Source organism: Tauraco erythrolophus, chromosome 7 (genome assembly GCF_009769465.1).
Source record: "Tauraco erythrolophus isolate bTauEry1 chromosome 7, bTauEry1.pri, whole genome shotgun sequence".
NCBI lineage: Eukaryota > Metazoa > Chordata > Aves > Musophagiformes > Musophagidae > Tauraco > Tauraco erythrolophus.
Genome location: NC_141471.1, coordinates 22,002,263 through 22,027,758, shown reverse-complemented (window position 1 = coordinate 22,027,758; position 25,496 = coordinate 22,002,263). Strand labels below are relative to the sequence as shown.

General features: G+C 36.8%; 1 protein-coding gene across 1 annotated transcript in view; it reads left to right on the top strand.

The window, feature by feature from the left end:
• Window positions 1-24,935, top strand: part of MALRD1 (MAM and LDL receptor class A domain containing 1) — a 272,026-nt gene extending 247,091 nt beyond the window's left edge. The window contains 5 exon segments of the mRNA XM_086614885.1: window positions 12,674-12,756; window positions 12,845-12,935; window positions 22,257-22,329; window positions 24,020-24,076; window positions 24,807-24,935. Coding sequence (XP_086471011.1) covers window positions 12,674-12,756; window positions 12,845-12,935; window positions 22,257-22,329; window positions 24,020-24,076; window positions 24,807-24,935 — 433 coding nt within the window.
• Window positions 24,936-25,496: the final 561 nt, after the last annotated feature.

The window sequence follows — 25,496 nt, the reverse complement described above, 5'->3', positions numbered from 1 at the left end:
CTGTCTTAGGTTCTCATAAATTGTTTAAAGGTCATTTCTCTGAAGATTTCATAAATTTAACTTGTTAGCAAGAAACTAGAGAGTGAATTCCCCAAGCTTCTGTGAAATTCATCTCTCATTTGAGAAGAAGGTTGTGCAATTTATGCAGAGACAACATCCCAACATTATTCTTTCCCATAGACCACACTGGCACCTGTAGAACTTACTGCAGAATTCAAACCGTTTCTGGGAGATGACTGATTCAAGTAGAGTGTAAACCACTGTCTCTCTATTACATGGAGGGTAAGCAAAAGAGAAGTTTCATGGCTTTGTTTGTTTGTTTGTTTGTTTCTTATAGACCTATATTTAAAATGCAAGTGAAAAACTTTAAAGAAGATATTTGTGTTGATGTAATCTTAGCCTGTACTTGTGCACCTGGCTTGTACAGTGTTGGGAAGAGGCAGCATTAGATGTTATTGTACAGTGTTGTCTCCCATATAAGTAGATAAATTTACAACTCTCTGAGAATGACAAAATGATTTACAATCTCCAATATATACTACAATCCACCTGCCAGGAGCTATGCCCTGTGTTGGCAGGCTCTGGTTAAAGCAGACCATTTCAGCTGATAAAAAGACTAGATCACTGCTGAAAAGGGGCAAGAGGAAAGGAAAGAAAATAATTCTGTCACATTTTTATTTTATTTGTGCCAAATGTGTGGTTTAATACAGACAAAACACTTCCATTGCTCAAACTTTTTAAATAACTATTTAATTTCACCTAGACATTGCAGATTCATTCATATGGAAGCTATTCAGATGGTAAGCAGCAGTGAAAAGCAGAAATGTGAACTGAATTTGCAATAAATATCTATTATTTCTTACCTGAGTAGTTATAGTGCAGATAATAAACCAGTGACTATGTAGTATTGTTACAGTCTAATTAAAGGCAATAAGAGCAAAAATTAAAAAAATTCCAAACAACCAACCTCCAAACTCCCGAAAATACAAATCCACAATCTAGCAAAACCAAAGCAAATGAAAGTCTCTGTGGAAAAATCCAGCTACTGTAAATATATGCAGATCTTTTATTAGGTTTTTCTACTGATATGTAACCACATCTGTTGTATCAACAGAACTGTCATTTAAGTAAAAAGCTTTTTTCTGTGAAATTAACATGTCTATCTTAAAACTAGATGTCACTTCTATACGTTATTGCATTATTTCCTAATTATATCTAAATATGAAACCAGTGTAATTTCTGAAAGCAAAAGAATTTTGCTACCAGCTGTCAATACAGCTGCATGATCAGGCTTTCTGTCAGGTCATTCCTTAATCTTCATTCAGTCCTCTAGAAGGTGCAACTAGGGGCTAAATCTGAGACACAAACATGTAAAAAGTAGGTTTTAGAGATTTATGTTTCTCTCTCTCTTTCTCTCCTTGCTCTCTCTCTTTCTACGCACTTCCTCTCCTTGGAGTGTTCTTCAAGAGCAAATTAAGCAACAGATCCAAGTGCATGTTCCACAAGTAGCAAAAGGGAGGGAGGGAAAGTATAGAAGAAAAAGAAACACAAGAGGGGCAAAGAGAGAAAGGCATGTAAGTTTGGACCATATGAAAAAAAAAAAGAAAAATTAAGTGGGAAGCTAGAATTGAAAACAAGATAGACTGATAGACTGGCATAAAGGATTGGTTTTCTATTGTGAGCTGATTTAAGCCAAGGTGTATCTCTTCAGGCAGCTTTTTCACATTGCTTGAGCAGTTCAGATACCACTGTAGTGATACAGACTTCTGGAGTAAGTTCACTTCATATTGTAAATGGTAATTTGTATTAGTTCATTCTCCTAGGTTTCTTAGAGTAAGAGAAAATTGAGATAAATCTCTTTTCTCACTAGTGAAATGCTCTCTGTGCAAGGTGTATCACTTGGGCTACCTGCACCAAACCTCCTTCAAGGCGCCAGCCCTGCGCTCCCGGTATCCTGTCTTTTAATTCCAGTTGACACAATTTCTAATTTTCACTTTTTTATCCAGATTCAAAATGGCAAGAGTGTTATACGGAAAAGGTTATTTATTCTGGTGGTCACTTTTTACAAAGCCCAGCTCCAGACTCAGAAGCAGTGGGCTGAAACTCAAGACTCAGTCGTAATTTGAACTCTGATCTTCAGCAGTCAGTGATCAATGTACCTACTACATTGTTTCAAGCTCTTTCTTTTCTGTTGTGTGAATGTCTCATGTCAGCATCAGTTAGAATTAAACAATATGTTCTCTGGTGGTTTGACCTTTAAATAAAATTGGGTTGAAATACTGGTTTTGCCCTAGAGAAAATTCCATTTAAAAAATAATTCTTTAATTCTAGTGGAAGAAATCTTAAGCCTTTTATTTTGTTTAATGGTTAGCTAAGTGGATAGTCATTCCCCTGTTGAATCTAGCACCAAATCCTTTCTTCAGTGTCAGGAGTAGCATCATGATTTGTCCCACTGGGGCTTTTAACCATCAGTGTTATTTTATGATAGTGGAAAATCTGTTACCAGAAAGCTATTCTTTAAGAAGGTGGAAAAAGACAGCATTAAAAAGAGCATAATTGTTGGAAATGGGGAATTTCAGGTCTGACCATCTGCTGTGAGCACATACTTCTGCTTCATTGCTGTAGCTGAATGAATCTGTACCATAAAATAGAGTTCATGACATGTGCCAACCCTTGGTGAATTCTCCTGGCGCCTATTTCGTTGAAGAGTAAAGGCACAAAAGCAGATGACACAGAAAATAATTCCCATATAGGTCTGCATTTCCTTGTGATAGGATAAAATACACTGAAAAAAATCTGTCATGTACAAAACTATCATGCTGGTTTAAATCAGAAAGAATTTTAGTGAAGGCATAAAGTGATTTGTTTTTCAAATCAGTCTTTTCAACAAGGTAACTTCAAAATTTGGGTTTGTTCTGAGGTTTTTAGGGTAGGATCCAGACAAAAAAAAAATGAGGCAGGAGATCAGGTAGGTTTCTGGCAATGACAGAAATTTTTTAAAGCTTAAATCCACATTTTCTGTGAAACATGAGGTTTTTCATGTGTCAAATAATTTCAGTGAAGAAATATTTGCTCTGAAATTCTCCAATCATGTCTATTTAAAATGATGGAAGCCAGAGATAGTATTTACCCTTCCCCCTTTAATAAATGGTTTGCCTGGACCTAACGGGATGTAATTCACAAGCTCTCTGTGATAAAGAGCTCGCCCCTATGCTCCTACTCTAACATCAGACACTGCTTGTTTTCTGTTTAAACATTTAACAGCAAGCATTAAGGTGTTGTTCCTCTTGCCTAGCTGTGTAACAGCTAAATGTACCTATCTAATCTGAACTAGTCATCGTGACACTGTTATAACCAACGGTAAAGGATCCAGATGAGGATTCCTCTCTTTAATTCTCATAATCTAAGCTCGTCTGGACTGTCTCTAGGTAACTCCCTTTTCAGGTGGTTAATGCTAGAAAAATTAAGTCCCACTCCAAACTTTACAATTAGCCACCATAGTTTCATTGTGTATCTATATAAAAAGGAATTATATACACTGACTGAGTCCTTCCTTCTAACAGCAACCTTTCTTATTCAATAGGCTGTAATTAGAACCTGTCATTGTGGCTGTAAGAGCAATGAGTAACCGGAGTGTGCCATGCTGGGGACATGGGACTAGCTGACAGCACACCCTGGGAGCAGAGAAACCAGAAAATACGTGTAGAAAATTATGATGCCAATATATGCATTTTCTACCAAATTGCCATCAGTTAGCACTTTAAGCTCTGCAGTCTCCAAAGGGTTTTGTTTACTGTTTTAAGGAGCTCTCTCCAGTACGTATAGTTAAGTTCTTGGCTTCTAAGACTTACTACAGCAAGGACTCCCTCAGGTCAGTTAAGCGCTATGTGACAAATAGCTTCCTTATTATTAGTTTAAGATGTTTTTCCTTTCAGTTTGATTTAATGTTCTAGAGGATAGACAGCAACACACAATTTTTCTTCCGTTTACCATATATCATTTTGTTTACCTTCATCATATCTGCTCCCACTCATCTTCTGTATAAATTAAATCTGATCTTTTCAGTCTCTGCCATATGATTTTAATCACAGTAATCTCTAATGTCTTCTTACTATTTATGCATAGTGCATGCTTTTATGATACAACATGAGCAGTTACTTTCATGGAATAATCTATGAAGATGCCCAGATCTTTTCTCAGAGTACTTACATTTCATTTATAATCTGTTCGTAGCTCATATTACTCTGCCTCATATTGACTCTTTTGTATTTGACAGTTAAGAATTTTAGCAGTTTCCAGAATAGAGCCATATATCTGTCCTAAATCCAGTCCCTTGTTATTACACACAGTCACATCATATAATTTTATTCAGAAGTTTAGTTAGCTTTCTTTTTTGACCAATTATGGGGAATTCTTGGCTTGCATATTCCTCTCTACTTTGCTGTGTTACTGGGAGTTTCCAGCATCTAAAGTTCTTTGGAATATGTGGTACCAGTTACAAAGAGTAACAGCTGGCTCTTCTGAAGCAACATACTGTGAGACATGCAGGAAGGATAAAAGCCTCACACTTCTCCTTGGATACTTTCTAATAATTTCCTCATAAATTTATTCATAGCCAGTTTATACCCATTTGTAATTGTGCCAGTATCCTCCCTTAACCTTAAAAGCCCCTCAATGCCTCTGCTGATCATCCTCCAAAGTGTTTATAGAGAACAGCCATATGCCTCTCAGCTCTTCTTTCAGCAGACTAAACAAGCTAAACTCTTCTGGAATCCTCTTGTGAGACTTTTCTGCTCATCTTAGAGTTTGCCTCTGCCTTGTTCCACTCTTACTTTGTCTTTCTGAACAAGAATGACCAGAACTGCACACAGTGTTTCAGGGAACGTCTGACTCTCTCCCAGTGGGTTAATGTGCTCTTATCTACATGTCACGGTTTCTTATAATACTCAGGTTTCTTTTTTCTTTTTTTTCTTTTCCCCAAAGGTTACATAGTATTGCTAACTCATAGTCACCTAGTGACGTATCCAGATATTTTACTTTCTCTGTCATCTCCACGCTGTGGTTCCATGATCTTAAGAAGCAGCATACCAAAGTTTGTACATCTTTTCATTCCTGAGTTTGTTATTCTCTGGATTCCTTGCTAGCTGTCATATTTGAATGCTTGATCTGAAGCTCTTGACATTCAAGATTACCATCCGCTTCACCTGTCCTTTGCAAGAGAAGTTTCTCCTTGTCCCACATGTCCTCTGAGCTTAATCACAAACAGAATAATGTGACTTCTAATTCCAGCTACAGTCAGCAGGGAACAGGTTACATTTATCATAAGTATGATATCTTCTGAGGCCATTCACGGAACATTCACAATTGGAATTTTGTATATTTGATTCAGCGATGAAGACTAATCAGAGAATACGATTTTTTTTTCGTTGAGTACAAACAACTAATAACAACTAGAGTGCAAACAGATAACTACATTGATGAAGTAGAGGTTACTTTGTTCCCATAATGGAATAAAGTGTTGCCGTTTTCATCATACTTTCATTGTATTGTTTTTTCTTACTTTCATCATACGCTTATTTTGCATAACACTGATTGCAAAGGCTGGTGAGTAGAGAAACTTCTACACTGATGTAGCAGAGGGATGTAAAGTCTGTTTTCTGCAAAGAACTAAGTTGTGGGTTGGTTTTTTCCCCCTTGTGTCCTCTGTCACCACTCTTCGAATAGTCTTCACTCTCATAGGTATGGCACAGCTCCCGAATAATGTCAGCACTAGTGTGTAATGATCCCTGTGTGATATACTATAAACAGAGCAAATGTGTTATAAACATGGTAATGGCAAATTTATGTTCACGCAGAAGATACTAGCGTAGTGCATTGTGGCAGATTCACAAGTAAGTACAGTCTCTAGAGAACACTACAAAGTGTACACTTTTAGTCTCTCTTTCAATGCACAGAAAACTATAACTACACTCATCCACGTACTACTTCCTTAACTTACATACTATTAATACCATGCACGCTAAATGGGTGACTGTTGGTCATTCTGAATGTACACATGACATAGCAGATTAGTTTTTTTCTGTATGACACGTGTTTCAGATAAAAATAAGAAAAGTAGATGTGTCTCACAGGAGAAAAGAGGTGTGCTTTGACCAAGAATACTGGTGAGAATGGCAGAAAGAGCTCTTGCAAGTAGAAATGGTCAGTTCTGTACTTTCTATTTATTAATTGTTTTCTGGCAGTAACTGAATGAACTATGTTACAGACACTTGCAGATAAAAATAGAAATTATTGCTGTTGTTATGTTGATGACATGCTGAGTGTACCTCATTCCCATCTACTTGTGAAATTTCTGTGGGCAGAAGTAGCTATGGTCACTGCTATTTGTCTAGCGGCTAATTTTTCCGTTTTGTCTCCATTACTTGTTGAGCAATTTCTTTTATGCATCTAGGCAGTTTAAACAAATAAGTAAAAATAAAAATTCTGTAGCCATTTCCATGATCACAAAAGATGATTAACATTTCAGGACATTTTCTTAATGTTCAATCTGCCTTTTAATGCAAATCTTTTTAACATAAAAAAGATTGGCACTTAAGCTATTAAATCTGAAGAAGTGCAGAGGAGATGTCAAATGGATATTTAGTATCTAATGCTCTGAATGCTTCTAGATAAACACCACATATGATTTAATTTTTTTGACTTTTTATCTCATTCAACACAAAACATGAGAGCTCTTGAAAAAAGTGAAACCAATATAGTATATTGAGAAACACTAATGATTTTTGAAAATGAAAATGCAGAACACTGCTTTATTGTGAACAACCTTAGTCGTTATGAAACATTAGTAATTACTGGGTTTTGGTGGGAAAAAAGGAGAGAAAAAAAAAAAAGGAGGAAAAAACACCCAAATCTAACAGTTTTCAACATTCAATTTTCCACATGCATCAAAGTCTTCCTTGAAGATAGCACTTGTTGGAGCTTTTTCTTTCCAAGTTAACGAGGAGCTATGTTCGTGCTTGTTCTTGGAGGTCATGAACTTGATTCTCTACTGCAAAGCTCTTCTCTTGTCATTTGCCCCTACCCAAGAGCCATATGTGATACTGATGCATTAGAGTGATACCATTTGTCGATCTCAGACTGGAGAAAATACTTGCGCAAGTAAAATTCCACAAGTAAGGAATCAGATGCCAGGAGGAAAATGAGCAATCAGGTACACATCTGTGCTTAGTTTGAGTTTTGCATATGCTACCTTTAATACAGCATAAAGTTTGATATTCTGAAATGCAGCAGTGTATCAGCCAGACATGTTCTTGTAAATTAAACCTGCCCTAAATGAACAACAAAACCAACAAAAATCTTGTCTGATTTTTATTTTTCATTCTGAGTGAGATGAGTCATAACTACAGGCAAAGTGTGCAGCAACACAGGCAATGTTAAGTTCATTCTTCTGTGTTACCAATATCTATGTTAAGAAATAACGAGTTGGAAATCCTAGAAGCAAATTCAGAGGGTTAACTTTCTCCTCTCCAGGGTGACTTTCCCGTAAGAACTTGCTAATAGCAGAAGACATTTTGTCAGGCGGGATAGATTAGGATGTGCACTGGGATGGAAGTATTCAAGTGCTATTTCATCTGTCTTTCTCTCTTGCTCCTCCCGTTTCAACTATGAAGAGCTTCCTGTCTGAATGGATTACAATGGCTATCTCTGCATTTCAGATAAGCTTAACACTCACATAAAATGTGCTGCTGCTAATTAGTCAAGATGCAATTAGTCCGAGGAAATTAATTGTACATAAATAATGTGGAATTTCAGCTTCATGGCTCGAGAGAAATTCAGAGTCTTTTCAGAGTTGTCTGTCTTAAAAATAAAATAGCAGAAAAGGATTATTAAGGAAAGTCTTCAAAATTCCCATTACCCTGCTAATGAAGATTTAACATATAGCCCAGAAGACATAGTTGATCTGCACTTTGTAAGATCCTTCCACCATATCAGCATTTGCACATCCCCAACTGCTCTTATCAGAGAGGAAGCTAATAGTGACTTTGAAGAACCAACTTATCTGCCTCCCAACTGAAGGTAAAGCACTCTAAGTACAGTCCATGCACAGCAGTGGGTAGGTAATTAAGAGTGTTCTCCTTCATTAACTGGACTTCAAGTGAGCCTTCTCTTGGGTGTGTACTACAGGCTGCTCTGACCTACCTAGAGCTGTTAGTCATTAAAGTTCACTTCAGAATTGCGTATGTCAAGGACTGCACAGTAGAAAGCTGAAGTTTGACTTCATTTCCCAAAAAGCTGCCTGATATTATTACTGTTATTCACTGATATAGTTTTACAGTAACAGACAAAGGACCAAGTCTGAGGGGTTGAGACTGTATTACTGTGACTGCAAAAGCAGAGAGATATGTATTCTGTGCCCTCAGTACAAACAGCTAAGGAAACCTCTTCCACATCCTCAAAAACACTATGAACCAATACCACGCTTGCTTTGGAACTTGCCTTTCCTACCTTTTTTCCTGATATTTTTCTTTTATTCCTTGATGAATAAAGGGACACTTCTTTTATCAACCACCCAGTCCTACATGCATTGTACAGAGTGTAAAGTCTATGGGAAACATCACCAGATGAGAATAACACCGTTTCAACACTCACCTCACACAGTTGCAAAGGACTGCACAGGAAGAAGGCTCCAAAGAGTCAGATTCAGAGAAGTGGGTACATATATCTCATTCTTCAAGGACTATAGGTTCTATGTTTTGTTGTATTAGTTTTGGTTAGCTTTCAAAATATTTTGAATAGTTGGTTACAGCCTGAAACAGTTTCTGGTTTTTCTTTAATAGAAAATGACATATAGAGGTATATCATTTTCAGATCTGCAAACCAGTCTCAATTTTCTGCATTTCTTATCAAAATCAATTGTTCTATATAAGACTATACTCCTAATATTTATTCATTTTAAAAATACCCTCAAACTTGCAATGGAGTGAAATAACCGGAGAAGCTCGTTTAGAATTATTTATATTTTATTTTAAATGCACAGTTTAGAACTGTTATCTTCTCTAGTCTGAGTTATCAGCAGATACTTGTGCTGTTAGAAATCTCATTCTATTCCTTCCTTTCAAGTTGGAGAGCCATTTCTCCACCACAGCTATCACTGTAGTCAGCTAGATTGTCCAGAGAGGCCAAATATAAAAGGATCAAAATCTTGTAAGACATCTCTAGAAGTAGATTGTTTTGGATATTTTAGACAAGTTCCCCTCTATTCTCGGCACAAAAATGCTTGGCTTTGGTAAAAGCCAGAGGCAGTGTGTGTATCAGCTGAGAACCAAAGATGTTAACAGTTTTCCCATTTTTTTCTTGCAGCCTCACTGAAAGTTGCAGGCTTCTCAGCTAGCTGTAACTTTTATTTTCTCTGGCTTTTTTTACTTGTGCAGTCGCCATTTTGTAAGTAATGAATAGCCAAACCTTAGGAAGAGTTGAATGAATCTCCAAATTATAACCCAGATTTTTCTGATAGTCTTATATTTTACACCAGTGGCAGGGATGATTGCTAAGTTCCCCTGCCAAAGATAAAAATAAACAAATAAATTAGTGTGTGGAGATACAAGTGGGAATTCTTAACCAGCTGATACACTCACTCTTCTAGTCTTTTGTTGTTTAGCACTTCTTTTCCATCTTGGTCTTTGAAGATTAGCTATGTTGTCTTTACTCTCTTCATCTTTTTTACCTTCCTCCTCCCTCTCCCTATGAAAAGTCCTCTTACAACCTTTACAATATTTTTCACACCTATCTATTTTTTAATTTGTCCTAATCACTTACTAAGTTTCAGAGATACTATCTCTGTTCCACCTTAATTAAATTTTTACCCAATTATTTTATAAGCAATGGCAGTATTATAAGGTGACACTTTTGGTAACAACCTAATTCTGCACAGTGGAAAGCCATTTCAGTGGCCAAAATTACACATGTTCGTAGTCTGACCTCAGATTCCTAACTGGTATGTGTCATGTAACATAAAATAATACTGTTGGGATTCAGAGATTTGGAGGGTAATAAAGAGCCAACCTAAGGTAGGTAGTAGTTGATTATAAAACCTGCATGTGTAAGAAGATAAACTAGTTATTTATAAGACTAAAACGTGCTTAACTTTTGTATCCATAATTCAAACACAGCATGAACATATGGAAATATGTCATCAATAAATGGAAACATAGCATATGAAGATTATTTAGTTATTTCTGGGTAGTAGGACTTTTCTTATGCCTTTACCAGGACACACATCTCCTTTGTGGGAACTACTTCTTCACAGCTCTGAGGTGAGCCATGCCCTGGTGACTCCAGAGCCGCAGATGGCACCTGTCTTGCCATATCTGACTACTGCTTATGCACAGCTGCAAATCTGTTTTCTCATTCTTTCTTTTACAGTCAAGTAAGTTCTGCAGTGACAAGAAAGAGCAATTTTGGTTAAAAGCATACCTAGCTCAACAGAAAATCTGGCAAATGGGGAGAAAGGAAATTATGCAACTGAAAGCAATCAGAAGATGATTTTGATGGGTGATTACCATCAGATTGCAATGTTTCTACATGGATCCACAGGGCTTGGTATGAGCCCAACTCCAATTTGACATTTATATAAAATCATCAGTCTGCATAAAAGAACAGCTTATGAATGACATGATTTTTGTAGTATGCTGAAGAAAAAGGAGGACTGAAGGGAGTAGGTATTTTCAGTCTCTGAATACAATGGATCTCCAGCTCAGCCAGAGCTCTCGGCTGAAATTGTGCCACTTTTTCTTTAAAATGAGCGTGTCAGAATATGCTACTGGCTCCAGTCTTTAAAGCTAGGATTCATTAGTATACCAATTACTAACCTTGAACAAGGTAACCCTTTAACCAGAGAAAACTCACGTCTGTGGGGTAAAATGGGTTAAATAAATCTCTCTCTACCCACTGTGTTTGAGTAGGGCTGGTACTTTCCTCCTGGCATGTTCTCTGCCCACTCTTTCGTTATTCCTCTGAGTTGCAACAGATCCAAAATCAGCCTCTTTTGGCCTTTAGTGAAGTCACCTTCCTCCTGTCACGTCTGAGACTAAGATATAGATACGATTTCTGACATGCCCCAATCCTTTCAGGATTCTCCTAAATTTCACTGAGGCTGCAGGCAGATACTTGCTGTTCCTATCATCCTACCCTTCCTCTCCCTATGTCCACTACGCTCAATCATTTTCTAGGAAAATGAAATACTCCTCTCCCTCCGGAGTGCCTCAGTTAACTCAGTGTGCAACTGCTGGGATTAGGCACATAGGCAATACCATGTGCTGAACCATGACAAACAACACAAAGTTCTCTCTCACAAGTTCAAAGAGAATAGCCTTAATACAAAATTTTAATTGTGTATATGTGAGATTTTGTATTATACATTTAAGGGCAGGAGAGGAAACTACAATTACAAAATAGAAATTACTTTATAAAAATTGGTAATTATGAAAAAATGTTGGTGTTACGGTGAGAAGACAACTCAATACACAACCCGCCCACACTAATACAGTTTGTCAAAGTATAAAGAGAGAAATCGTGAGAAGTGAAACTAATTTCCTATTCATGTGACATTAATAGGACTGAAACTGGATTACTACCATAATTTCTTTCTGATGTTCCTTTAAAAAAAGGTTGAAAATTTATGAAGCTCATAAACCACCAGTCATGAAAATAATGGAAAAGTTGGTAGAGGTTATTCCAGTATGGCACTCAGGGTGGGGTTCAGCTCCTCAAGTGGGGTGCCTGAAATTTAGGTGTCAATGTGTAGCTGTCCCTCTAACAACCTTTTACACTTGTCACTGTTTAGGGTTTGTAAATGTAGGTGCCTACAGCCATTTTGAGACTCCCTGGTGTACCCAGAAGGGTGCGTAGGGTGCTCCCAACTGCCACCTGTCTCATCAGAGGCCGCCAGCCTTCACCTGGGTCTCCAAGGTCCCTTCATTCTGATGGAGAAGGCCACAAGGAAAGCATGTAGTCAAAAGCTAAACCCTGACAAATTAAAGTGAGAAATGGTATACACACTTCTGGTGACTATGATTAACTTTTAAGCAACAAATGTAAAGTAAAACATCAAAGCTTGTGTCAGATTGTTTGTATTTTGGTTACCTCAAATCAAGACTGGGTTTGAATCAAACAGCAAATTTAGAAAAAATTGACGTGGCTGCAGTTGTTAGCTCAAATGTAGTACTTCAGTTTTGAAGAAGTATTTGTTAAAAGGGTATCATTTTTACAGGAAAATGGAAAATCAAGAGAGACAGATTAGGTGGGGGGAGAAAAACATCTTTCTCATCTCTAAGCATGTATCTTTCTCTATGTTAGGGTCCCATATCCTCAGCTCAGAAATGTATTTAACCCTCACATGGGAGATAACAGGGAAATTAGTCAGATTTCTTTTGCTGTGGAATAACAATACGGTGGCAACACATGCAAGCAGCCAATTCTAATCTTTGAACTTTGTTCTGGTTTATTTTTCTCTCTTAGGTTTGTTTTGTGTATTTCTCACGTGGATTTCATTCTAATAACTTTGATGCTTCTCTGTGATTCCTGGATGAGCTTTAGTCACTGGCAAAAGTGCTCAAAAGAATTTGCATTTCTCATGTGCTTCTCCCTGTTTCATAAATTTATGTTTTATTCTCAGATGTGGAAAAGAATGGAAAGGAAACCGTTGCCACATAAGTGCTGAGCCCCTTCAGCCTCCAACTTCAAGCCTCCTTCGAACTGGTGGGTCTGTAAAGTGACAGAAATATCTTTCAATTCATTGAGTGTTTCCTTTTACTTATTTCTGTCCTTGATTGTTCTGATTTTGCAGATATTTGGATTGGGTTGGGTATCGGTTTCTTGCTGATTAAAATTACAGCTGCTGTCTTGTATTTCCTTTCGAAGAAGAAAGTGCCAGGAACGTAAGTGAAACATTTATTTTGTATAAAGTAGACACAAATGTGGCACAAAGCAATGGCTAACTGCCCAGTCTCTTTGGTTTCAACTTTTAAATCTCTCCACAGTCTGTTTGCCTTTATATGCAACACTAAGCATAAAATCTAGCTTTGCAACAAAAGCTGACCTTAGTGGACCCCAGTCTGGAAGCAATGAGTTACAGCTTGACTGCTTAGAATGTTTTGATTGTAACGTTTATTTCTAAATTATAAAATTCACCATTTATCCACTTTAGCAGGAGTAGCCCTGATTTTTGTACATGATAGTTAAATGTAAAAAATAGAAGGTATTTATGGTTTCTCGAAACCTCCGAGACCAGATTAGCTTCTTACAGGCAGATTCACAGCTCCTCCTGAAGCAACTGAGTACCACATGCACCTGGGGGGACATTTTTGCCCTAAATATTTCAATATTTACACACCTGAGAACTTGCCCCGTGATAAATGGAAGGAATAAAAGTGGATTTTTTTCTACTTGAAAATAACAAGGTTTTTCATAAAAAACTTTAATAGATTGGGAAAAATGCAAGTTGTGAGACTGCAAAATTACACCACCTTTTTTACAAATCATGTTTGCTCCCATCCTTTAGTTACTACAGGCACAGTCACAATCCGACTTTCTGTTTTAGTGTTTTATTAGTCATCTTAATCACAGAATCATAGAATCATAGAATGGCATAGGCTGGAAGGGACCTTAGAGATCATCTAATCCAACATCCCCATCATGGGCAGGGACGCCTCTCAAATAGATCAGGCCACTCAAGGCCCTGTCCAACCTGGCCTTGAACACCTCCAGGGAGGGGCAACCAGTGATCAGTGATCTTAATCAGTGATCTTTTCGGTGTGTCCCACCAATGTCACCTTATCTGTTCGTTTCACCCATTTCCCCTACCACTTCGTCTCACATCCATTATGCAATACTGCCATCTTGCACTAGGTTCACCCCAGTACAGACCTCTTGGCCTGGGGTACAAGGACCTGTCTTAATCGTGGTGAATGAGTGCTCTAGATGGTGATTATTTTTTTTTCAAGTCTGTATTTCTTCCATCCAGCACTATGCTTGCTATCAGTACTGTGCAAATAGCAAATAAATTATCTTCTGATGTCCTAAAACATAAAGAGCATCCTCAGTAAAGGAAAAAAAATCAGCAAAATTAGAGGTGGGTTATTTCAAAATTTATTTTAAGTGTTCTGAATAACAATACTAGTAGTACTAGATATATCTCTTCATCCAGTTATTTGATTTCAGAGTGTTTTTAAGATATGCCTTAGATTGACAGTTCATTATTTCACAGCTATATTTTCTAGCCTTCCTGTCACCCCTCTGATAATCTCTGCTTTCTCTCTCCTCCCAAATTTAAGATTTAAAAAAATACTTTTGCTGTTTCTTATTTTCCTCTAGCATTGGTATTTCTTCTCTGCCTATGTCATGATTACTCTGCCAGATCCTTCTCTGTCAGTAAGTACCAACCACTGTCCTTTCCAGCAATTCCCGTTGTGCTTTGCCTTGTCCATTTTTGTGTTGTTAGATTTCCCTCACCCCTCATTTTCTTCTCCAGAATTCATCTTCAAAGCTGTCTCTTCTCCTTTAAACTTGTGCTCTGCTATAGACCTTTCTCTCTTTGGGGATGTTGTTATCTCCCAAACTATCTACTAAACTGTGCAGACTCCTGTCCTGATGTTACTGCTGCTGACACATCCCCGAACACTGCAAGCTACCCCTGACAGGTAGAGTTGTCTATGGATGCAGAAGCAAAATGTTGAAGCAGGAACATTTAGTGGTTGTTCTGCTGTTAACTGAGTGCATAGCTTCACTTACTTTCTTTATGTCTGCTTCCTCTTCTGTAAAGTGGGAATAACAGCATTTCCTTATCTTACTTTAGAGGGGCTTTGAGTTTTAATTCATTCAGACCTGCTAAGGTGCCCATATGGAAAGGCACCTCAGAAGTGCAACATTAGTTGTACTGTAAGAGTCACTTGATTGTGGTTTTTTTTCTTGTAATTTCAATTAATATTTTTGCAAAAAAAAAGTCTGATATTTTTTCTCAATATATTTTTGATGATGTTTAATTTTTCTTAAGCTACTTTTCCCATGCTCTAAGCACTCCCTTCTACATTTTTCTTTCATAAATGTTCTTTAAGGGTTACTGCGCTGCCGTCCACTTCTCTTCTACCCACATATCCGTAAGTTATGATGATGATGAAAATTTTTGTGGTTCCAAGTTTTGTCTATTAGGAACTGACTAAGATTGTCAAATCATTTGCCCACGGTACAGAATAAAAAAAAATATTGTCATTGTTGTTAATCACAGTTGACTTAACATGTATATTAAAATGCACTTCATAGTCATCTTATCCAGACATAATCTGACTAATAAATGCCAGTTTAATTGAAATTGTTAAATTGTGAAAACAATGACATCTGAAACTTTTAATTTGAGAAGATAAGCTCATCCAGGCGGTTTGTCTCTCCCTCTTCAACTACTCAGTGCCTAGTATGATTTGGTATACAAAAGTCACAGCTGGAAACATAGTAGTAAATTAAGGCAGGTTATTCCTTAACCGCTTAATCAGTAATCAGAAGTGACTAGTCAAAATGCAGCCAATGTAATCATACTGAAATTTGGATCTTTAAGATAAGGCTTTAGAATAAGAAATGACTTGCGTTTGCATAAGTCTGTAAAATGTACAATGTGACAGCACCACACAGAGGCATGAGACTTTACTCACGATTTTTTTTTAAGGGGATTTGATGAACTTGAGGAATTTAACTGTGCACATGAATGATACTTTCCTACTATTCATTTTCACTTCAAAGGCTTGTGTCTGTTTTTAGCCTTCCTGGGTCATGTGGTTTTCTTAAAGTCATTAGGCAGTAGAGGTACTCTAGGAGTGCCTGCTTGGCCATTCTTTCACAGGGAAGCTTTCACACACTTAAGCCCATATTTACTGCTTTTTGATCAATTCTTTTGCTAGCTATTTTTTAATAATTTCTATTAGTATCTCCTTTTTCCTTACTGGTATAGAAATAGACATGCAGGCATTGGCAGATGGTCGTCCAGAGGCACATTAACAGTTGTAGGTGCTAGCTCCCAGGACATTTTAAAATGGAGTGCAGGTCCATCTGTGACTCCATGGAAATAGCACAGGAATCTGCACAAGAGCTGGAGGAGAATTTTCAGAGTTCAACAGCAGTAGTTTTTTGCCAGAAAATCAGGCAGTAGGGTTATGTAGATGTAGGCTGGTGACCCCTTAGACTATTTCTGACTAAGAAGTTGTCAATAACAGCAGTGAGAATTTAAGTTACATTTGTCCCTCATCAGTGGAAAGATTGATAGCACCTTAACCTCTCCTTTCAAACCAGAATGAATGCCCTGCTTCCCCTTTGTTCTCTCCTTCTTCTACTTCCTTAGGAAGAATTTCAGCTCTGGTCTGCAGGCTTTAAACTCTTCAGTGCCTGAGAAGGAGTTACTGGAAGTCATGATATAAGTTATTTCCTAATGGCCAAAAGCAGCCCACCACATGGCTTGGCAGCAGTTTACTTCATTACCATGATGGCATTCAGATATGCAAGCTACTTTCCAGCTCCCAGCCAGCGATATGCGAAACTTTTGCATAGAAACCCCAAATCAGCAGCAGTTTATAAATTTCTCACATTCCTGTTCATGCTCCAGAGATGACATTTTTGAATCCAGGAGAGGCTACCAGTGGCTTCACCCCTTCAGTGGCATCTGACCTTATTGACCAGATAGAAGCAAAGCTTCATTTTAGCTTCCATTTTATTGCAGCTGCCTTCTCATGCTTCATTTTACTTTAAAAAGTAAGAATCAAACACTTTTTTCCCAGCTGAGCTATGTTTCTTTGCTATTGCCTCCAAAGCAATCAATGTCCCTGGATCCTTTCAGTTTGTTTCTTTCCTATTCTTGATCTGTGCCATCAGCTGCAATGCTAATGTACCACAGCTGTTATCAGTCCTGTCAGTTGTCATGAACACAGAGCGTTAAATTTTCCAAAGCGTATCAATAATATGTCTTGCCACGTAGGCAGTAGAGTGGAAAACCGAGAAGCTCTGAGAAAATATTTTAAAATGATAGAAAATCATGGGAAAACAGGACCCACAGAAGCCATTTTTCATCCTGCCACAGGACAGACTCAGTTCTGGGTTTGCACTTAAAGACCTCTAGCAACATGAATTTGATGGCATTCTCAGGCAATCTTGGTACCCTAGGTAGAAGGAAAGTTACTGTTAGAAAGTTTTTTCTAACTGTTGATGTGTCTGTTTACAATTTAAGTTCATTTCTATCCACCACGGACAAGAAGAGATCACACCCTTCCTCCTTGCAAAAAGCTTTTTGGGTACTCGAAGGTAGTTGTTGTGCCTCCTTACAGACTGCTTTCTTTAGACTAAACAAGCTCAGTGCTTTCAGCCTGTCCTCATGGTTAAGGTTTTCTTACAATTATGATGATTTCCAGTTGCCGTTGCCAGGCCTTTCTCCAATTAAACCATACCCTTCTGGAGGTCTGGTGTGGCGGAACAGGCAGTGTATTCCAGGGGAGGCTCTCCAAGCAGATCTGAAGGACTGCCTGAGGTCATTTCTGGCTAAGCCTCTGTTCCTATATCCCAAAACGATAAACAGAATGACAATAGAATGACATTTATTGAACTGTTTTCAGTTTGTGAACTGGAATGGAGGCAGATACTGTTCTTGTAGGATGAGAGAAAAAGGTACGGTTTTATGAGAAAAAGAAGAACAAAACTAGGAAGCAGCAGCCATAACTGTTATTTGGGAGCTGTTTTATTAGTCTATTGCTACCATCCAGCTCTATTCCCTCTTCTGTAGAATATTTTTTTCTCTGACGGATGAAATCCAGTGCTATAGTCAGAAGTCTTCAGTTTTTCTGAAACGTACATCTCACAACCACCACACATAGAAAAGGTTGCAAAGAAACAAGAGGTGACACGCTGAAAGAACAGAGCAGATCTCTCAGTCTATAGCCTTCCAGATCGCCAAGATGAAAGACGCAAATGACAGATTTTTTTTTTTAAATAATAATTAAGTTTCCTAAAGTGACTCAAAAGGTACAAAGTGCAGACCTAGGAAGCCCAGACAGCATATTAACAGCCTAATCAAGCATCCAAGTGACAAGTAGATGATTCTAAATGCAGCTTCTGTAAAGTCTGCCCTCCCTGCATCACACCTCCCGTATCTTCTGTGGGATGTGCAAAATATAGCCTACTTCTGCAAACCTAAATTTTGTTCAAAAGTTTTTATAAATGCTTTGGAAATTGAAATCTTGAGTTACAGTTACTGTTTAGAAGAGAAGCTCTAGAAAATCTATAAAGAATTATTTTAAGAGATTATTTTAATTAGTAGCTTAATTGTAATCGACTCTTTGGCCCACTAGGATGTTGCTGTGGTCATTATGGATCTGATGATAACTATTCTTCTAGCACTGTCTTTCCTACAGAGTTTTGTATTATCTAAAAGAAATATTTGATTTTTCACTGAAAGGTACATTGAAAAGTACAGAATTCTGAGCTATTGCATTGAAATGAAAGAAATTTAGATACTTCAATTTTCCATTAAAAAGTATGATGTTCATTACCAGTCGCTTTATACACTGGCAGGTATTTTGCAGAGTATACAACTTTCTCCCATTTTGGTGAAGTTGTAGTGGAGAAACCTGTGACAAAGCAGTAGGTTTTGCTACTAACGAATGCAGATGAGCTTAGCAAAGCTATGACCCGTGTGACCTCATCTCAAGATGATTAATCCTCTACTTTCCTTTTGTGGTTTTTCTGGTTATGTTAGAAAACCCAGTTCTTTCTGAGCTGCCTTACCCACATGTTTGAGTCTTTTTTTTTTTTTTTTTTGCTAAACCATACTATGCTTGGCATTTTTAACCCTATTCCTGACTCGATATAGTCTTTTTAACTTTACATTTATGAATTTTCTTCATAAATGAGATTTATAAGTATTTCACATTGATTAAATATTCTGTACCATAGTTTTTGTGAGTGATGAGTTACCCTTGCCCTTGCTGCACAGTGGTAACACATACATAACTTTTTTGCCATCATGAGACTTTGTGATGGGCATATTGCTCTTTACTGTAGTGATAAGCTATCATTTTCTGTCAGGGCAATGTTTCACTTATGTCAACAACAAGTAATGCAAAAATGAGCTTAACTCAAGCCACTGCAATACATTTAGTTAAACTGCCCGATCAAACAGTTCAAAACTAGAGTGTAAACTGGTGACCAGATGGCAACACTCACCCCACTGACTGATACTTCACTTTTATGCTTTCCTCAGCAGTATCTATATTGGTGACAGAATACTGGAGTGGGCATACCACTGATTTGTTCTAATAAGGAAATCTTCTTATTTCTAATTAACTGAAGATTAATGTGTTGGGTTTACTTCCAGGGAAGTATGCACAACATGTAAATTAAAGTGAATATGTCATCTCAGTTCCCAAGCACAGACTTCTTCAGGCAGTTACCACCTCATCCACCCGATGGATTATAGCACTTGTGTAAACTTGTGATTAAATTTTCACCTGTATGTTCTTTGAGGTCTTTTAAGTCTTCTGAAAATATTTCAGAAATTTTTAAGGATAATTAGTGATATCCACTTAGAAGAATTGTTAGCTACATTCACAAACAGGGTGTAACCATACATACGTTTGTATAAATCCATTACTATAATCAGGGTACGTGTGTATATATCCATGTGTATATATGTGTAACGTATAGGTTACATGTAAGATACTATACTCAACGTGACTTCCAAAGTCCTACTTTGACAAAAAGATTCCTAAGTACAGGAGACAACTTAAGAAAGCCTGTTCTCCACTTCATCTAAATCCAGGGGGCATAAATTTAATCAGTAAATTAAGTTTGAAGTAAATTTAATCATAAATTTTACTCAGTTTTCATGCTCGAGAAAACCTCACACACATAGACAAGACCAATTTCAGCACTAAACACAGCAACCACAGACATGCTGTTGAGGAGCTCAGCCAGCACTCTTTTTGGTGCCCAAAGTCTGGCACAGTATCCTGCTGGTTAGTTATTCTCCTTGCAGAGGAAACTGGAAATCTGTGATCAGCGTCCTTCCTGTCCTCAGGACAGACTTCAGTACTCAGTGTGTTCTTGCCCAAATAAGCAGTATATATGTCTTGCACAAATTGCTTCTGTTCAACGGGAGAGAGGGAGATAGAAGAGAATCAGACCTATCCCTATCCTTATCATTTCCTATTGGCATTTTAAAGGTGGTTCCCTCTGAATTGTGTGACTTACATTGCCCTTTGGAAGCGTCTCCACTGACTGTAAGCAGAATTGATGTCCTTAATTTCATATCATGGTATTAGGCCATACAGTTGGTTTGTGATGTCTAAATGAGACACCAAAATTAAGATATGCAAATCTGGCCCTTTGGGCACTAGTTTAGGAGCAGAGTAAAGTTCCTTGAAGACTTCTTATCTGAGTTTGCTTCTGGCCTCAGGTTTTGTGAGACATGGTGTGTTTTAGAGTAAAAAATCAATGCTCTGTACAGTTTGCGGACTTTAGTCAGGAGGATTAGTATGCAATTACACACTTAGGATGCATATAAGTAAGGCATACTACAGCTTCACTAAACTAACTAAAAGCATCAGAATATCATAACTTATTGCAGTTAAGGTTAAGATCAAATGAACGAATCAACGGGTTCAAATATTCATCTGTCCGCATTGCTGTGTCAGGTAACCAAATCAAATTATGATTCTGGCATTAGTAAGAATTACTTTCTGGCAGTCTTGTTGTGAAAGATTTTAAGGAGACATGTCTGGTTTAGTCTAAAACACAAACTTAGGTTCTTACACTGATTTAACTCACAGGGTGATACATTTCTGTAGCCTACCTGTGCCTTCCTCCTAAGCATCCATTCTGGTTTTAGTTCTCTGCAAAAGAAGTCATATAGTGTGTCTCCTCTGTGGCTCTCACTGAGGAAAAACAGCTTCCCTTCCCAACCGTGTCTTCATGACTCCTCTTGTCCTTTCAGTCCCCCAGAGTAACACAGAGCCTGTCTATCAGTTCCTGGGGAGACACTGCTTAAACCACCTGTAGGAGAAGCTTTGGAATAGAAACACTTTTTAATACAAAGAAATCCATCTCTCAATCACTGAGTTTGAGTATTAGCTTTAGGGAACTTTTTATTTTAGAATACTGTACAAACACAGCTTTATATGTACATAAAGGCATGTATATGCTCTTATTCATAAAAGCATTAGTGGAAAAAAAAAAAACCACAAGTAAATGCATCTCTTCAGAAGTAAAGATTAAAAGAAAAAAGAAAGTGTGTTTCTGCTTCATTCTTCAGTAATTTTAACTAATGCAGTTGTTACTTTTTATATAGCGTTGGAACAGTTTTGATGATTTCAAGCATTGTGGAATATTAGCAACCAGTCACGTACATGGAAAAAAAATTTAGATGTAGGCAGAACAAATATCTTTTGCTTTTGCAGAATTAACGGGATTAACTGCACAGGTCATAAGTACTTCCAAAAAAAAGAGAAATATGTGAAGGCCTCTGTCAGGAAAGTATATCTTTAAACTTCTAGCTGAGGTAATGGATGAGATCCATAAGTAGTGAAATTTGTCCTATTCATCCTTTATAAATTGCTTAAGGCACTGTGTTCATTCACGAAACCTTTGCATTCCAATAACTTCAGTGATTCTTTAAATATTTCTGGCTTTGTAGCAAAAGGTATGGGGAGCTTCTATAGCTTTAAAACTAATTCTAATGATTTTGACCTAAAATGCAAGTTCTTTTTTAATTCATTACAGAAAAGAATTCTTATAATGATTAAATAACTAACATGTTCTTGAACTTAGAGCCTAAGATCATGTTAATTACTGAATTGCCAGTGTGATAGTAACAAAATACAGAAAGAACATAATCTCATTAGACACAAACACATTATAACAATGCAACTCTTTAGCTAATATCGTGTTTTATTTCATGCACTGTACCTGCATTTTATGAATACCGAATAGCTCTATGCATATCCAAAAGCATATATATTTTTAGGAGCAAAAAATGAAAAATTATTATTTTAACCTACACATGACTTGCACGGAACATTGGTTTAGTTTCATTCATTGCAGTAAACCTCAGTTGGAAATATTTTTAGCTATCTACATTTTTTTACTCAAGTCTTTTCAACCTGAAACTCTTTGGTTCTTTGACAACCTGGTTGATATTGTGGGTGTTTTTGTCGTTGTTTGCTTGACTTTTCAAGGAAACTGGAGGAAACTGCTGTTTCATTTGCCAACCCATTGTATGAAAACCTTAGTTCACCTGGGAAAGTGAAGGTAAGCAGCAATAACTGCTTCTATACATTCAGAAAAATACGAGGCTGTAGCCCTCAAGTTTTCCATTAAAACAAACTGTAATCCCTCACTGAACGCTATTTAATAAAAGAAGTAAGAATTAAAAATTGCTGTAACAGATCAATTCCAGTGCATTTTCAAAACATAGGCAGATTTGAAATCAAATCCATTTTGAGAACATCTTGATGTTTATAACTAATAATGACTGTGGGCTGCTGAATCTAAGACAAAAGGCTTTTGATTAAATATTTAGCCCGACATATAGAAGAAAAAGCTCACTGGGATTTTTCTCCTTTTGCTTCTGGAAAAAAAAAAAAAACAACAAAGCAAACACCCAACAACAAAAAAACACCACCAATAACAAAATCACAAAATGCATGATTCAGCACCCGAGTTGCCTTTGGACACTCACTTAACTTTAATAAAATAGATTATAACACTTCCCAATACCTTAAATGTGTATTACTATTCCCATCACTGTAAAATTCACCCTGACACTAAAAAAAACGCTTGGTCACACATTTCCCTAATACCATTTGTTGATCATAATTAAGAGACTGCTAGAGTAACAAAGCTGCTTATGAATAAAATATATATCTAAAACTAAACATATTGCAACAAATGATTTCAAGGCAAGATTTAATTATAAAATTACAGTGGTAGCTAAAATTTATGATTTATATTTCTGAAGACAAATATTATTAACTTAAAATGCAACTATCTCTACTATTTGATTTATCATTGAAAATAATACAGACAAAACACTCTGGAGGTAAAAGGAGAAAACAAAGAAAGAAAGATGTTCAAAACATCTTTCCTGCTCTCATTTGGATACTATCCTTATTAGCATTGAAAGACTTAGGCTTGGTTTGAAATAGAAAATACAACTTGCTTGTCCTTTCCACAGTCAGTGATATAAGATTCCACTACAGCTTTGAATAGGATTAACTATGACATGCCATTTACTTTCTATAAAAGGTTCCTTACACCTGATTTTAGAGATGTTAGATCAAATTAGTTCACTTACAGGTTGGGGGTTGTGAGAGCTCCAAGTTGGAAACATTCCCATCACAATCACATCCAATTTATCAGGACATTTTTATTTTAGTTAAAATAGATTCCTGCCAGGCTTCATTTAATAGCAAGTAGGAAAACATAAGCACAGTGTCAGGAGAGACATTTTCATAGAAGAGAGCCCCAGGCACCGTGATTGAAGTCCAGTGCTGTACCAGACTTCCCTCTATTTTCTTTAAGATAGAGAAAATACATGTTTTCCCTAATTCTTCCTTTACAAGGGAAAACAAGATTTATGAGTTTTCTCTGAGTCTGATGAGCCTTGAATCTGAACGGTGTATCACTAATCGAAAGATATGGTAAAACACAAGAAATGGCTCTTATCTCCCACAGAATACCCACATGTTACTCACTTGCAGGCATCTATAAGTTTAATAAAGAAACAATAGAGTTTAATAAAGAAACAACAGTTCTCTCTGGACCTTTCTGAATAATGAAATCACGCAGGCCTCGTGTTGCCACACACTTGCCTACAATATTGCCTCCTAGTTTTTGATCCATGGAGTGTGTTACTCAGACAGCCACATGGAGAGATACTTTCAGAATATTATTTGCAGCTCACTAAAAATATTCTGAAGCATTTTTTTTCTTTTTATAGTCTCCTGGGTATGCCACCTCACCCACTGTTCAAATCAGTGTTTCTCCATGGCATGAGGTATGTAATAACACATTTCATTTCTAAAGTAGGATGTGTGTTGGGCTATTAAATAGAATTCATTTGCAGAGGAAAGGGAAAAAAGTCACTTATAGTCGATGATATTGCTACTCATAATGTTAGCAACTCTGGGAATCTGAGAAAGATCACCAGGGTTGGATTGGCTGACAAGGACCTCATAATAGCAATTTCATTAGTGTTTCTTACTGTAGCTACTTGTTATACCATATAGTAGTTCAACACTTTCCAACAAGGCAGATGCTGAAGAAAATGTTTAGAACCACAAAAGTCCTTACCTGAAGAGTTTGTATTACCTCTTTTCTCATGCATTCCTCATTCAAGAAAATTAGAACTGGTCATTTAAATTACAATATCATGTACCAAAATTAGTGATCTACTGGAATTACACTGCTGTACACAGATTCTCTCAAAATAATACTTTATATGTGTTAGAGCAAGAGCTCTGGACACAAGTAAAAGAAAGGTGGGAATGGATGCAGAAGAAGGTTAAATGTCTTGATCAGGGGTATGTGGCAGATAATTGTTTTGGTAGAGCTATGCTAATTTTTATCAGCTGAAAATCTGGTCTAAAATGTTTAGATATTTTACAGTTTTCTTTGAATTTAACATCATATGTTACTTCTGTAATGAATTTACAACCATTCATACGTCCATTCTAACAAATGAATTGAATTACTTTTTAAATTTCATTCTCTGTCTTTTCTTTTAGTATCCATTTAGCGAACATGTGAATGCTACTTCTTTTCCAAACCCTCTCTATGATGAAGCGTCAGAAGACATGGAGAAATTATTCAGTTCCTTGAAAAAAAACACAAAACAAGATCAATATTGCCTGTAACTCTTTGCCTGAAGATTTGTTCTGAAATCTGAAAGTATGTCACGATACTGTAGTATTGCAATATGAATAACTCTTCACAGAATAACTCTTTTATTAAAATAATCATGTTCATAAGGTAACTTTTTATTAAAAATTGAATCCATATATAAGTAAAACATCTATAGATATATATAGTGCCTTCCATCATTTCTGTTGGTGCAGAAAGAGATTGGTAACTAAAACTATGAATTAATTTTACGTTTGTACAGCTGAAAATCCAGTACATTAATAAATGTTTAATCTAATTCAGATTCCTGAGGTTTGGGAATCATAATTTTATGTCTGTTATTTGAGAAATTATGACTTAAGTATTTCTGTAATTTTGCATTAGAAAAGGACTATAAATGGCTATTTTAGTGTTCCAAAGGGCAGAAGAAAAAGAAAAGTCTTTGTATAATTAGAAACATATCAAATTAAATCAAAGATGGTCATGAATCATGGATTTGCATATCAGCTCAGCATGTGATTCATCAATGTGACATACTGGTATGTACACTTAATTTTTAAAAATATGTTTATTAT